Source organism: Nerophis ophidion, linkage group LG18 (assembly GCF_033978795.1).
Source record: "Nerophis ophidion isolate RoL-2023_Sa linkage group LG18, RoL_Noph_v1.0, whole genome shotgun sequence".
NCBI lineage: Eukaryota > Metazoa > Chordata > Actinopteri > Syngnathiformes > Syngnathidae > Nerophis > Nerophis ophidion.
The window spans coordinates 4129458-4146340 of record NC_084628.1 but is presented as its reverse complement, the minus strand read 5'-3'; the positions used below and the strand labels follow the sequence as shown (position 1 = coordinate 4146340).

The following is a 16883-nucleotide window of genomic DNA, read 5'->3' as shown; positions in this document are numbered from 1 at the left end:
TGACGTAGAGAAACATGTTCGCTTGACCGCTCTGTGTTAAAGCTTCACGACGAACAAAGAAACACCGGCTGTGTTTGTTTTGCTAACGGCAGCTGCAATCCACCAACAGCATTCTTCTTTGACGTCTCCATTATTAATTGAACAAATTGCAAAATATTCAGCAACACAGATGTCCAGAATACTGTGTAATTATGCGATTAATGCAGACTACTCATAGTTTAGATCGGGCTGGAAAAAAATGTCCGCTACAACCGGTGACGTCAAACACACACGTCATCATACCGCGACTTTTTCAACAGGTTACATCGCGCGAAAATTAAAATTGTAATTTAGTAAATTAAAAAGGCCGTATTGGCATGTGTTGCAATGTTAATATTTCATCATTGATATATAAACTATCAGACTGCGTGGTCGGTAGTAGTGGCTTTCAGTAGGCCTTTAAATAATACTAAAATAGTCACAGAACTCCCACAATTCAAAATCTAGCTTTGATGCTGGAATTTAGCCTTACTGGGTGTGTTTGTAGCTTTAATGCTAATGAGCTGTGTTTGCTCATGTGGAATTCCAAGAAGCGCTATTGTGCATTTTATCACATTGTTACACGTCCACTTTAACCATGCATTTATAGATGCCACATATCAGCTACAACAACATAACATTAGGGAGTCTTAAAGGACTATTTAAAGGCTAGAGTATACAAATGAGTTTTAAGACGGGACTTAGATGCTTCAACTGAGGTAGCATCTCTGACTTTTACCGGGAGGGCATTCCAGAGTACTGGAGTCTGTATAGAAAACGCTCTATAGCCCGCAGACTTTATTTGGGCTCCGGGAATCACTAATAAGCCGGAGTTCTTTGAAACAGATGGTCGGAGTATGGAGGCAGATAGCGAAAACGAAATTGAAGAAGAAATTGAAGCTATTGAGCGAATAGCTATTGACGCTATGGCCGAATAGCGTGGGTGTACCTAATGAGGTGGCCCATAGCATGGCTGCCTTATTAGCATCGCCGGTAAAACGTGCGGACCAAACGATCAGGACTTTCGCATCTTGTGACACTGGAGCAACTTAAATCCGTCGATTGGTAAGTGTTTGTTTGGCATTAAATGTGGGTATCTAGTTTTAAATGTACATACAGCTAGCGTAAATAGCATGTTAGCATTGATTAGCGTAGCATGTTAGCATCGATTAGCTGGCAGTCATGCCGTGACCAAATATGTCTGATTAGCGCATAAGTCAATAACATCAACAAAACTCACCTTTGTGATTTTGTTGACTTAATCGTTGCAAATGCATCTGCAGGTTATCCATACATCTCTGTGCCATGTCTGTCTTAGCATCGCCGGTAAAATTTGGAGACACTTTGGCACATTCAATGGGGGTCTGGCGGCAGATTTCTTGCCAGTGGTGCAACTTGAATCCCTCCCTGTTAGTGTTGTTACACCCTCCGACAACACACCGACGAGGGATGATGTCTCCAAGGTTCCAAAAAATAGTCGAAAAAAACGGAAAATAACAGAGCTGAGACCCGGTGTTTGTAATGTGAAAATGAAAATGGCGGGTGTGTTACCTCAGTGACGTCATCGCTAAAAGACCGATTAAACAGAAAGGCGTTTAATTTGCCAAAATTCACCCATTTAGAGTTCGGAAATTGGTTAAAAAAATACATGGTCTTTTTTCTGCAACATCAAAGGTACATATTGACGCTTGCATAGATTTGGTGATAATGTTCCCCTTTAATTCAAACACCGTCCCATTCCTGCGGTATGGACTACATGAACGTTAGCAACATTAGCATAGCTGTGTGAGCTACGTTGCTAACATTACACGCTCATTTCAACAATGCTCATTGTTATCCTGTTTGCTAAAGATAAACAAAACACTTACAGCTCCCACATCTGCAGATGACTGAGAAGTAGTTAGCAGAGCATTTATTTTAAGATGTGTAGCAAAGCCTGCTTTTATTTATTTCACAAGCTCAAAACAAAAGTCAATCGCAACAGAAGGATGAGCATTCTGTAATGCGGACGTTGTACCGATCCGTTGTGGTGAAGAAGGAGCTGAGCCGGAAGGCAAAGCTCTCAATTTACCGGTCGATCTACGTTCCCATCCTCACCTATGGTCATGAGCTTTGGGTCATGACCGAAAGGATAAGATCACGGGTACAAGCGGCCCAAATGAGTTTCCAGGTCTATCCCTTAGAGATAGGGTGAGAAGCTCTGCCATCCGGGAGGAACTCAAAGTAAAGCCGCTGCTCCTCCACATGGAGAGGAGCCAGATAAGGTGGTTCGGGCATCTGGTCAGGATGCCACCCGAACGCCTCCCTAGGGAGGTGTTTAGGGCACGTCCAACCGGTAGGAGGCCACGGGGAAGACCCAGGACACGTTGGGAAGACTATGTCTCCCGGCTGGCCTGGGAACGCCTCGGGATCCCCCGGGAAGAGCTAGACGAAGTGGCTGGGGATAAGGAAGTCTGGGCTTCCCTGCTTAGGCTGCTGCCCCCGCGACCCGACCTCGGATAAGCGGAAGATGATGGATGGATGAGCATTCTGACACAGGCAGTTGATTCATTCTTCATTTTTAATCCGCATCCGCTGTCTTCCACCAGATTGAACCTTTCTTCGTGTCGTTAGCACTGTTGGATATACGAGACGGGAGGAAAGTATCCGCTGACTTCCATGTGGACCTCAACCACGAGGCAGTTCGTCAGATGCTGGGGGGCCTCAGTAATGGGTCATGCAGTCTGAGCACTGGAGCTCAGGAGAACGGCCTTTGCTCCCCTGCGGAGAAGAAGAAGTCAGGAGATAGTCATCCAAGCGGGGATTTGGAGCACTGGTTATGTTTTCCCAAACAGGTACCACCCAACTGTGAAGCCGGAGGTAGGTCTTCAGAATATAACAGTATGTGTTTGGCACGCGCTCCATGCAGGCAATATTCTCGGTGACCAACCCCCACGCGGATATAGTGATGGTGGCCAGAGTAGAGAAGGTGCTGATGGGAAATATTGCTTGCGGGACGGAGCCATACATCAAAAACACCGACTCCAGCAAGGTCAGAGACTGGTTTTTAAATGTAGAACTTGAGTCAATGGGAAAAGTAGTGGTTTAAAATGACTACCTTTGTTTCTTGCTAGTAGTTCCTTGTGTTTCCATGTTACAGATCGTCCAAAAGATTCTGAAATCCAACAAACAGTTCTGTGGTAAGCTGGGAAAGTATCGGATGCCGTTCGCATGGTCTGTCAGGTCAGTGTCACTGAACAGCTTGATCATTTCTATCTAGGGATGTCCCGAGCAACATTTTTGATTGGATTGTTTGGCCTTGGATGTGATCCGATTTTGAGTCCTGATCCGATACTTTCACACTATCCATCAATCAATCAATCAATGTTTACTTATATAGCCCTAAATCACTAGTGTCTCAAAGGGCTGCACAAACCACTACGACATCCTCGGTAGGCCCACATAAGGGCAAGGAAAAACTCACACCCAGTGGGACGTCGGTGACAATGATGACTATGAGAACCTTGGAGAGGAGGAAAGCAATGGATGTCGAGCGGGTCTAACATGATACTGTGAAAGTTCAATCCATAATGGATCCAACACAGTCGCGAGAGTCCAGTCCAAAGCGGATCCAACACAGCAGCGAGAGTCCTGTTCACAGCAGAGCCAGCAGGAAACCATCACAAGCGGAGGCATCCATCCATTTCCTACCGCGTATTCCCTTTCGGGGTCGCGGGGGGCGCTGGCGCCTATCTCAGTTACAGCCGGGCGGAAGGCGGGGTACACCCTGGACAAGTTGCCACCTCATCACAGAGCCAACACAGATAGACAGACAACATTCACACACTAGGGACCATTTAGTGTTGCCAGTCAACCTATCCCCAGGTGCATGTCTTTGGAAGTGGGAGGAAGTACCCGCAGGGAACCCACGCATTCACGGGGAGAACATGCAAACTCCACACAGAAAGATCCCGAGCCTGGATTTGAACCCAGGACTGCAGGACCTTCGTATTGTGAGGCAGACGCACTAACCCCTCTGCCACCGTGAAGCCCCACACTATATTATAGAATTTGCTTTTCCTGTACACTGCAAAAAGTGAAATCTAAGTAAGATTAAATATCTCAAATAAGGCTAATATTTGCTTATTTTCTTTCAAATAAGATAATTTTTCTCACTAAGCAGATTTTACTACGACTACTACTCAGTGGCCTAGTGGTTAGAGCAGGGGTCGGGAACCTTTTTTGGCTGAGAGAGCCATGAAAGCCAGATATTTCAAAAATGCATATCCGTGAGAGCCATATAGAATGAATGAAATAAGTTTATTTCGGTCATATAATCAATCAAATCCAATCAATCAACCATTGTGTGTGATCAGTTTTACAGTACATGTTATATGTGTACAATAATGCACATTTACACATAAAAGAATGACCAAAAAGGGAATAGGCTGAAGCCAAAGCTTATATTTGCCTATCCTATACTTTCACAGAAAATTATATTGCCTGGAAAATCAACATAAAAAAATAAATAAATCAAAAATCAATGGGATGAAAGTAATTGTGACTATATTTTATCATTTTCAATTATTTCCCCTTTCAATGTTTTCTTAAACCTTACCAAAGAAGTGCATGTCTTCAGCTCATCACTGAGCTCCTTCCACCATTTAACTCCTAAAACTGTAATACATTTGTATTTTACATTTGTTCTCGCTTTACCTATTTCAAAAATCGATATCCCCCGTAAATTATAGTTTTCTCCTCTTAAATGAAATAGCCTGCGAATACAAGCTGGAAGGCTGTTGTTCTTTACTCCAAACATCATTTCCATTGTTTTTAAAAACACAATGTCGGAAAATTTTAACACATTTGAACTCATAAATAATGGATTGGTATGTTCATAGTAGCAGGCTTTGTGTATTATTCTAATGACCCTTTTTTGAAGTTTTATGATTGGGTCTATGTTTGTTTTAGAAACATTTCCCCAAATTTCAACACAATACGTTAAATATGGAAAAATAAAAGAATAATACAACATATGCAGGCATGTCTTATTCAGCATGTGTCTTACTTTATAAAGAATAGCAATAGATTTGGATATTTTTCCTTTTATATATTCAATAGGTGGCGACTTGTCCAGGGTGTACACCACCTTCCGCTCTATTGTAGCTGAGATAGGCACCAGCGCCCCCCCACCACCCCAAAGGGAATAAGCGGTAGAAAATGAATGAATGGATGAATACAACTAAATGCGTGCATTTTTAAGTACGACCAACATTTTTAGAGTATAATAAGTCTCTTAGGGGCTTCACGGTGGCAGAGGGGTTAGTGCGTCTGCCTCACAATACAAAGTTCCTGCAGTCCTGGGTTCAAATCCAGGCTCGGGATCTTTCTGTGTGGAGTTTGCATGTTCTCCCCGTGACTGCGTGGGTTCCCTCTGGGTACTCCGGCTTCCTCCCACTTCCAAAGACATGCACCTGGGGATAGGCTCCTCCCACTTCCAAAGACATGCACCTGGGGATAGGCTCCTCCCACTTCCAAAGACATGCACCTGGGGATAGGCTCCTCCCACTTCCAAAGACATGCACCTGGGGATAGGTTGATTGGCAACACTAAATGGTCCCTAGTGTGTGAATGTTGTCTGTCTATCTGTGTTGGCCCTGCGATGAGGTGGCGACTTGTCCAGGGTGTACCCCGCCTTCCGCCCGATTGTAGCTGAGATAGGCGCCAGCGCCCCCCGCGACCCCGTAAGGGAGAAAGCGGTAGGCAATGGATGGATGGATGGGTGTGAATGTGAGTGTGAAAGTTGTCTATCCGTGTTGGCCCTGCGCTGAGGTGGCGACTTGTCCAGGGTGTACCCCGCCTTCCGCCCGATTGTAGCTGAGATAGGCGCCAGCTCCCCCCGCGACCCCGTAAGGGAGAAAGCGGTAGGCAATGGATGGATGGATGGGTGTGAATGTGAGTGTGAAAGTTGTCTATCTGTGTTCGCCCTGCGCTGAGGTGGCGACTTGTCCAGGGTGTACCCCGCCTTCCGCCCGATTGTAGCTGAGATAGGCGCCAGCTCCCCCCGCGACCCCGTAAGGGAGAAAGCGGTAGGCAATGGATGGAGTGATGGGTGTGAATGTGAGTGTGAATGTTGTCTGTCTATCTGTGTTGGCCCTGCGCTGAGGTGGCGACTTGTCCAGGGTGTACGCCGCCTTCCTGAGATAGGCGCCAGCGCCCCCCGCGACCCCGAAAGGGAATACGCGGTAGAAAATGGATGGATGGATACTACTCAGTGGCCTAGTGGTTAGAGCACGGGTCGGGAACTTTTTTGGCTGAGAGAGCCATCAATCAATCAATGTTTATTTATATAGCCCCAAATCACAAATGTCTCAAAGGACTGCACAAATCATTACGACTACAACATCCTCGGAAGAACCCACAAAAGGGCAAGGAAAACTCACACCCAGTGGGCAGGGAGAATTCACATCCAGTGGGACGCCTGTGACAATGCTGACTATGAGAAACCTTGGAGAGGACCTCAGATGTGGGCAACCCCCCCCCTCTAGGGGACCGAAAGCAATGGATGTCGAGCGGGTCTAACATGATACTGTGAAAGTTCAATCCATAGTGGCTCCAACACAGCCGAGAGAGTTCAGTTCAAAGCGGATCCAAGACAGCAGCGAGAGTCCCGTCCAGCCATGAAAGCCAGATATTTCAAAATGCATATCCGTGAGAGCCATATAGGTGGCGACTTGTCCAGGGTGTACACCACCTTCCACCCTATTGTAGCTGAGATAGGCGCCACGACCCCAAAGGGAATAAGCGGTAGAAAATAAATGAATGGATGGATGAATACAACTAAATGCGTGCATTTTTAAGTAAGACCAACATTTTTAGAGTATAATAAGTCTCTTATTCTTTTTAATAACATTGTTATTCTAAAGTTAACCAATAATAAATATAATACTTCGTACCATTGATGCAACTTCTTGGACAGGTGCGATAGAAAACAGATGGTTGGATTAAAATGCATGAGAATGTTTCATAATTTCAACGTTATTTTTAACTCTGTGATTACCAGCGGAATTATTCGTTACTTATCGTGTTAAGCAATGTCAGCTAAAATTTATCTGAGAGCCAGATGCAGTCATCAAAAGAGCCACATCTGGCTCTAGAGCCATAGGTTCCCTACCCCTGGGTTAGAGTGTCCGCCCTGAGATCGGTAGGTTGTGAGTTCAAATCCCGGCCGAGTCATACCAAGGACTATAAAAAAAATGGGACCCATTACCTCCCTGCTTGGCACTCAGCATTAAGGGTTGGAATTGGGGGTTAAATCACCATATGGGGCGGCATAGCTCGGTTGGTAGAGTGGCCGTGCCAGCAACTTGAGGGTTGCAGGTTCGATTCCCGCTTCCGCCATCCTAGTCACTGCCGTTGTGTCCTTGGGCAAGACACTTTACCCACCTGCTCCCAGTGCCACCCACACTGGTTTAAATGGAACTTAGATATTGGGTTTCACTACGCAAAGCGCTTTGAGTCAGCAGAGAAAAGCGCTATATAAATATAATTCACTTCACTTCATAAATGATTCCCGGGCGCGGCCACCACTGCTGCTCACTGCTCCCCTCACTTCCCAGAGGGTGAACAAGGGAATGGGTCAAATGCAGAGGGCAAATTTCATCACACCACATTGGTACTTTAACTTTATGTTAGAGTGTTTTACTTGTTTTAAGTGTTTTGGTCCTAAATGATCTCAGTAAGATATGACAGCTTGTTGCTGAGATTTGATGACCTATATTGAGTAAAACATGCTTGAAACTAGAATATCAACTGTTGTAAAGTTGTGTCATCAACACTCACAAGTATAAACTACTTTTTTAAAGTAATAATTTATTTCAAGCATGAAAAAAAAAATCATGATTTTAACACAATTGTGTCCCATAATTAAAACCGATTATTAATAAAAAACTATAGAAAACACATTTTTTAAAGTAATTTATTTCAAGCATGAAAAAAAATCATGATTTTAACACAATTGTGTCCAATAATTAAAACAGATTATTAATAAAAAACAATAGAAAACACATTTTTTAAAGTACTTTATTTCAAGCATGAAAAAAAAAATCATGATTTTAACACAATTGTGTCCCATAATTAAAACAGATTATTAATAAAAAAAACAATAGAAAACACATTTTTTAAAGTAATTTATTTAAAGCATGAAAAAAAAAAAATCATGATTTTAACACAATTGTGTCCCATAATTAAAACAGATTATTAATAAAAAACAATAGAAAACACATTTTTTAAAGTAATTTATTTCAAGCATGAGAAAATAAATTGAATTGAATTGAATTATATTTATATAGCGCTTTTCTCTAGTGACTCAAAGCGCTTTACATAGTGAAACCCAATATCTAAGTTACATTTAAACCAGTGTGGGTGGCACTGGGAGCAGGTGGGTAAAGTGTCTTGCCCAAGGACACAACGGCAGTGACTAGGATGGCGGAAGCGGGAATGGAACCTGCAACCCTCAAGTTGCTGGCACGGCCACTCTACCAACCGAGCTATACCGCCCCTCATGATTTTAACACAATTGTGTCCCATAATTAAAACAGATTATTAATAAAAAACAATAGAAAACACATTTTTTAAAGTACTTTATTTCAAGCATGAAAAAAAAAAATCATGATTTTAACACAATTGTGTCCCATAATTAAAACAGATTATTAATAAAAAAAACAATAGAAAACACATTTTTTAAAGTAATTTATTTCAAGCATGAAAAAAAAAAATCATGATTTTAACACAATTGTGTCCCATAATTAAAACAGCGTATTAATAAAAAACAATAGAAAACACATTTTTTAAAGTAATTTATTTCAAGCATGAAAAAAAAAATCATGATTTTAACACAATTTTGTCCCATAATTAAAACAGATTATTAATAAAAAAACAATAGAAAACACATTTTTTAAAGTAATTTATTTCAAGCATGAAAAAAAAAATCATGATTTTAACACAATTGTGTCCCATAATTAAAACAGATTATTAATAAAAAACAATAGAAAACACATTTTTTAAAATAATTTATTTCAAGCATGAAAAAAAAATCATGATTTTAACACAATTGTGTCCCATAATTAAAACAGATACAGATTATTAATAAAAAAACCAATAGAAAACACATTTTTTAAAGTAATTTATTTCAAGCATGAAAAAAAAATCATGATTTTAACACAATTGTGTCCCATAATTAAAACAGATTATTAATAAAAAAACAATAGAAAACACATTTTTTAAAATAATTTATTTCAAGCATGAAAAAAAAAAATCATGATTTTAACACAATTGTGTCCCATAATTAAAACCGATTATTAATAAAAAACAATAGAAAACACATTTTTTAAAGTAATTTATTTCAAGCATGAAAAAAAAAAATTGTGATTTAAACACAATTGTGTCCCATAATTAAAACAGATTATTAATAATAAAAAACAATAGAAAACACATTTTTTAAAGTACTTTATTTCAAGCATGAAAAAAAAATCGTGATTTTAACACAATTGTGTCCCATAATTAAAACAGATTATTAATAAAAAAACCAATAGAAAACACATTTTTTAAAGTAATTTATTTCAAGCATGAAAAAAAATCATGATTTTAACACAATTGTGTCCCATAATTAAAACAGATTATTAATAAAAAACAATAGAAAACACATTTTTTAAAGTAATTTATTTCAAGCATGAAAAAAAAATCATGATTTTAACACAATTGTGTCCCATAATTAAAACAGATTATTAATAAAAAACAATATAAAACACATTTTTTAAAGTACTTTATTTCAAGCATGAAAAAAAAATCATGATTTTAACACAATTGTGTCCCATAATTAAAACAGATTATTAATAAAAAAAACAATAGAAAACACATTTTTTAAAGTAATTTATTTCAAGCATGAGAAAAAAAAAAATAATTTTAACACAATTGTGTCCCATAATTAAAACAGATTATTAATAAAAAAAAACAATAGAAAACAGATTTTTTAAAGTAATTTATTTCAAGCATGAAAAAAAAAAATCATGATTTTAACACAATTGTGTCCCATAATTAAAACAGATTATTAATAAAAAAACAATAGAAAACACATTTTTTCAAGTAATTTATTTCAACCATGAAAAAAAAAAATCATGATTTTAACACAATTGTGTCCCATAATTAAAACAGATTATTAATAAAAAAAACAATAGAAAACACATTTTTTAAAGTAATTTATTTCAAGCATGAAAAAAAAAATCATGATTTTAACACAATTGTGTCCCATAATTAAAACAGATTATTAATAAAAAAAACAAGAGAAAACACATTTTTTTAAGTAATTTATTTCAAGCATGAAAAAAAAATCATGATTTTAACACAATTGTGTCCCATAATTAAAACAGATTATTAATTAAAAAACAATAGAAAACACATTTTTTAAAGTAATTTATTTCAAGCATGAAAAAAAAATCATGTTTTTAACACAATTGTGTCCCATAATTAAAACAGATTATTAATTAAAAAACAATAGAAAACACATTTTTTAAAGTAATTTATTTCAAGCATGAAAAAAAAAAATCATGATTTTAACACAATTGTGTCCCATAATTAAAACAGCGTATTAATAAAAAAAAAACAATAGAAAACACATTTTTTAAAGTAATTTATTTCAAGCATGAAAAAAAAATCATGATTTTAACACAATTGTGTCCCATAATTAAAACAGATTATTAATAAAAAAAAACAATAGAAAACACATTTTTTAAAGTAATTTATTTCAAGCATGAAAAAAAAAATCATGGTTTTAACACAATTGTGTCCCATAATTAAAACAGCGTATTAATAAAAAAAAAACAATAGAAAACACATTTTTTAAAGTAATTTATTTCAAGCATGAAAAAAAAATCATGATTTTAACACAATTGTGTCCCATAATTAAAACAGATTATTAATAAAAAAAAACAATAGAAAACACATTTTTTAAAGTAATTTATTTCAAGCATGAAAAAAAAAATCATGATTTTAACACAATTGTGTCCCATAATTAAAACAGATTATTAATAAAAAAAAAACAATAGAAAACACATTTTTTAAAGTAATTTATTTCAAGCATGAAAAAAAAATCATGATTTTAACACAATTGTGTCCCATAATTAAAACCGATTATTAATAAAAAAAACAATAGAAAACACATTTTTTAAAGTAATTTATTTCAAGCATGAAAAAAAAAATATTGATTTTAACACAATTGTGTCCCATAATTAAAACAGATTATTAATAAAAAACAATAGAAAACACATTTTTTAAAGTAATTTATTTCAAGCATGTAAAAAAAAATCATGATTTTAACACAATTGTGTCCCATAATTAAAACAGATTATTAATAAAAAAAACAATAGAAAACACATTTTTTAAAGTAATTTATTTCAAGCATGAAAAAAAAATCATGATTTTAACACAATTGTGTCCCATAATTAAAACAGATTATTAATAAAAAAACAATAGAAAACACATTTTTTAAAGTAATTTATTTCAAGCATGAAAAAAAATCATGATTTTAACACAATTGTGTCCCATAATTAAAACAGATTATTAATAAAAAAAAACAATAGAAAACAAATTTTTTAAAGTAATTTATTTCAAGCATGAAAAAAAAAAATCATGATTTTAACACAATTGTGTCCCATAATTAAAACAGATTATTAATAAAAAAACAATAGAAAACACATTTTTTAAAGTAATTTATTTCAAGCATGAAAAAAAAAAATCATGATTTTAACACAATTGTGTCCCATAATTAAAACAGCGTATTAATAAAAAACAATAGAAAACACATTTTTTAAAGTAATTTATTTCAAGCATGAAAAAAAAAAATCATGATTTTAACACAATTGTGTCCCATAATTAAAACAGATTATTAATTAAAAAAAACAATAGAAAACACATTTTTTAAAGTAATTTATTTCAAGCATGAAAAAAAATCATCATTTTAACACAATTGTGTCCCATAATTAAAACAGATTATTAATAAAAAAAAACAATAGAAAACACATACTCATAAAGTAGTACAGTTGGCACAGTACAGTAAACGGACAGTTAATATTTAAACATTTGACATTTCAAACCACTTTGAACAGAAAAAGTTCATCCAAATTCCGATAAATTCCTCAAAATTCCAATTAAACACATTTTGGCCGGGGGCCGGGCTGTATTTATGCACTAAATGACCGACATAGCATGCACTTGGCGTGATGATGTCATGTTGTCGATGGAAAAATGCATTTTTAGACCGTATGATTTGCCTGAGCGGCTAGTAGACCCCGAGAGTAACACGTGCTTGCCTTGTTTTCCATTAAGAACAATACATTTGTTTTTAGTATAAGTTTGCTGGCTTCCAGAAATGTAATATCATTATGTCCAGATAATGGCACTAGCGTTGACTAAATTTAAGAATATTTTTCAACACATTGAGCAAAAAGGTCTCTTTTTTTTCTACCAAGAAAAGTGCACTTGTTATTAGTGAGAATATACTTTTTTTAAGTATTTTGGGTCCATTGAGGTTCGCTCATTTTACTTGTTTTGGAAAGTCTTGACAGGACACATTTTCTTGTTCTATTAGCAGATAATTTTGCTTAGTTCAAATAAAAATCCCCTTAATGTTTGTATTTTTTTTCTTGCTTTTGAACACTGACTTTTTGCATTGTAAGAGTTGTAAAACAAATGTGTGTTTTTTAGTATATAATTTCTTCGGTCAGTGGTCAACAAAATAAACAAACAGTTTTACATCAATCAATCAATGTTTACTTATATAGCCCTAAATCACTAGTGTCTCAAAGGGCTGCACAAACCACTACGACATCCTCGGTAGGCCCACATAAGGGCAAGGAAAACTCACACCCAGTGGGACGTCGGTGACAATGATGACTATGAGAACCTTGGAGAGGAGGAAAGCAATGGATGTCGAGCGGGTCTAACATGATACTGTGAAAGTTCAATCCATAATGGATCCAACACAGTCGCAAGAGTCCAGTCCAAAGCGGATCCAACACAGCAGCGAGAGTCCCGTTCACAGCGGAGCCAGCAGGAAACCATCCCAAGCGGAGGCGGATCAGCAGCGCAGAGATGTCCCCAGCCGATACACAGGCAAGCAGTACATGGCCACCGGATCGGACCGGACCCCCTCCACAAAGGAGAGTGGGACATAGGAGAAAAAGGAAAGAAACGGCAGATCAACTGGTCTAAAAAGGGAGTCTATTTAAAGGCTAGAGTATACAAATGAGTTTTAAGGTGAGACTTAAATGCTTCTACTGAGGTGGCATCTCGAACTGTTACCGGGAGGGCATTCCAGAGTACTGGAGCCCGAACGGAAAACGCTCTATAGCCCGCAGACTTTTTTGGGGGCTTTGGGAATCACTAATAAGCCGGAGTCTTTTGAAGGCAGATTTCTTGCCGGGACATATGGTACAATACAATCGGCAAGATAGGATGGAGCTAGACCGTGTAGTATTTTATACGTAAGTAGTAAAACCTTAAAGTCACATCTTAAGTGCACAGGAAGCCAGTGCAGGTGAGCCAGTACAGGTATATATGTATGTATATATGTATATAAAGGTATATACAGTACAGGTGTAATGTGATCAAACTTTCTTGTTCTTGTCAAAAGTCTAGCAGCTGCATTTTGTACCAACTGTAATCTTTTAATGCTAGACATGGGGAGACCCGAAAATAATACGTTACAGTAATCGAGACGAGGCGTAACAAACGCATGGATAATGATCTCATCGTCTTTAGTGGACAGAATGGAGCGAATTTTAGCGATATTACGGAGATGAAAGAAGGCCGTTTTAGTAACGCTTTTAATGTGTGACTCAAAGGAGAGAGTTGGGTCGAAGATAATACCCAGATTCTTTACCGTGTCGCCTTGTTTAATTGTTTGGTTGTCAAATGTTACATAAACAAAGAGTTGTACATTCATAAATTGAAAATGTTGCAGACCGAAAGGGTTTAGGCTGAAGTTGAACACTTATTGCGCCTAATCTTATAAACCAGGGGTCACCAACGCGGCACCAGGTCGCCCGTAAGGACCAGATGAGTCGTCCGCTGGCCTGTTCTAAAAATAGCTCAAATAGCAGCACTTACCAGTGAGCTGCCTCTATTTTTTAAATTTTATTCATTTACTAGCAAGCTGGTCTCGCTTCGCTCAACATTTTTAATTCTTAGAGAGACAAAACTCGAATAGAATTTGAAAATCCAAGAAAATATTTTAAAGACTTGGTCTTCACTTGTTTAGATAAATTCATTTATTTTTTTACTTTGCTTCTTATAACTTTCAGAAAGACAATTTTAGAGAAAAAATACAACCTTAAAAATATGTTTTTTCTTTTCTGACAATTTAAAACAATGTTCAAGTAATTTTTCTTTTATTGTAAACAATAATAAATACATTTTAATTTAATTCTTCATTTTAGCTTCTTTTTTTTTCGACGAAGAATATTTGTGAAATATTTCTTCAAACTTATGATTAAAATAAAATGAAAATATTCTGGCAAACTTAGAAAATCTGCAGAATCAAATTTAAATCTTATTTCAAAGTCTTTTGAATTTCTTTTAAAATTTTTGTTCTGGAAAATCTTGAAGAAATAATGATATGTCTTTGTTAGAAATATAGCTTGGTCCAATTTGTTATATATTCTAACAAAGTGCAGATTGGATTTTAACCTATTTAAAACATGTCATCAAAAGTCTAAAATTCATCTTAATCAGGAAAAATTACACAAAAAAAAAAATAAAAATATATTTTTTTTATTTTTTCAAATCGTAGCTGAGATAGGCTCCAACCACCCCAAAAGGGAATACGCGGTAGAAAATGGATGGGTGGAAAAAGATTCAGATTATTTAGTATACAATTTAATAAATCAGAAACTGATGACATAGTGCTGTTTTTTACTTCTTTATCTCTTTTTTTTCAACCAAAAGTACTTTGCTCTGATTAGGGGGTACTTGAATTAAAAAAAAATGTTCACTGGGGGTACATCACTGAAAAAAGGTTGAGAACCACTGGAACATGCTATATGTTTACCAAACAATCTGTCACTCCTAATCGCTAAATCCCATGAAATCTTAAACGTCTAGTCTCTTACGTGAATGAGCTAAATAATATTCCATCCATCCATCATCCTCCGCTTATCCGAGGTCGGGTCGCGGGGGCAGCAGCCTAAGCAGGGAAGCCTAGACTTCCCTCTCCCCAGCCACTTCGTCTAGCTCTTCCCGGGGGATCCCGAGGCGTTCCCAGGCCAGCCGGGAGACATAGTCTTCCCAACGTGTCCTGGGTCTTCCCCGTGGCCTCCTACCGGTTGGACGTGCCCTAAACACCTCCCTAGGGAGGCGTTCGGGTGGCATCCTGACCAGATGCCCGAACCACCTCATCTGGCTCCTCTCCATGTGGAGGAGCAGCGGCTTTACTTTGAGTTCCTCCCGAATGGCAGAGCTTCTCACCCTATCTCTAAGGGAGAGACCTGGAAACTCATTTGGGCCGCTTGTACCCGTGATCTTATCCTTTCGGTCATGACCCAAAGCTCATGACCATAGGTGAGGATGGGAACGTAGATCGACCGGTAAATTGAGAGCTTTGCCTTCCGGCTCAGCTCCTTCTTCACCACAACGGATCGGTACAACGTCCGCATTACTGAAGACGCCGCACCGATCCGCCTGTCGATCTCACGATCCACTCTTCCCCCACTCGTGAACAAGACTCCTAGGTACTTGAACTCCTCCACTTGGGGCAGGGTCTCCTCCCCAACCCGGAGATGGCATTCCACCCTTTTCCGGGCGAGAACCATGGACTCGGACTTGGAGGTGCTGATTCTCATTCCGGTCGCTTCACACTCGGCTGCGAACCGGTGGTTGGGGACCACTGCCCTAAAATATCAAATATCTAAATAATATTATTTGATATTTTAGGGCAGTGGTCCCCAACCACCGGTTGTAACCGGGCCGCAGAATATTTTTTTATTCGTTTTTATTAAAAAAAATAATAATAATAACAATTTTTTACTTATTTTTATTTTTATTTTATTAAATCAACATAAAAAAACACAATATACACTTACAATTAGTTCACCAACCACAAAAACCTCCCTTTTTCATGACAAAAAAAAAAGGACCCCCCCTTCCCCCGGGCCGCGGGACAAATTATTAAGCGTTGACCGGTCCGCGGATACAAAAAGGTTGGGGACCACTGTTTTAGGGTCATGTGTTAATAATTTCACACATAACATAAGTCGTTCCTGAGTATAAGTCGCACTCCTGGCCAAACTATGAAAAAAACTGCGACTTATAGTCCGAAAAATACGGTAATTTACAATTCTAATCGCTTTCTTTTGAAGTAAGAACATAGAGTTGATGTTTGATTTGTAATTGTTACCCCCAGAGCAGGATTAGGTCTCTGCTTTTTGCAGATGATGTGGTCCTGATGGCTTCATCTGACCGGGATCTTCAGCTCTCGCTGGATCAGTTCGCAGCGACCGGAATGAGAATCAGCACCTCCAAGTCCGAGTCCATGGTTCTCGCCCGGAAAAGGTTGGAATGCCATCTCCGGGTTGGGGAGGAGACCCTGCCCCAAGTGGAGGAGTTCAAGTACCTAGGAGTCTTGTTCACGAGTGGGGGAAGAGTGGATCGTGAGATCGACAGGCGGATCGGTGCGGCGTCTTCAGTAATGCGGACGTTGTACCGATCCGTTGTGGTGAAGAAGGAGCTGAGCCGGAAGGCAAAGCTCTCAATTTACCGGTCGATCTACGTTCCCATCCTCACCTATGGTCATGAGCTTTGGGTCATGACCGAAAGGATAAGATCACGGGTACAAG

General features: G+C 37.9%; 1 protein-coding gene across 7 annotated transcripts in view; it reads left to right on the top strand.

Moving 5' to 3' along the window:
* dock10 (dedicator of cytokinesis 10) overlaps positions 1-16883 on the top strand; it is a 329003-nt gene that overhangs the window by 178828 nt on the left and 133292 nt on the right. For all 7 annotated transcript variants that reach the window (XM_061878559.1, XM_061878562.1, XM_061878558.1 and 4 more), the window contains 3 exons: positions 2607-2852; positions 2927-3049; positions 3158-3240. In XM_061878559.1, the coding sequence (XP_061734543.1) occupies positions 2607-2852; positions 2927-3049; positions 3158-3240 (452 nt within the window). The remainder of the gene's footprint in view (positions 1-2606; positions 2853-2926; positions 3050-3157; positions 3241-16883) is intronic.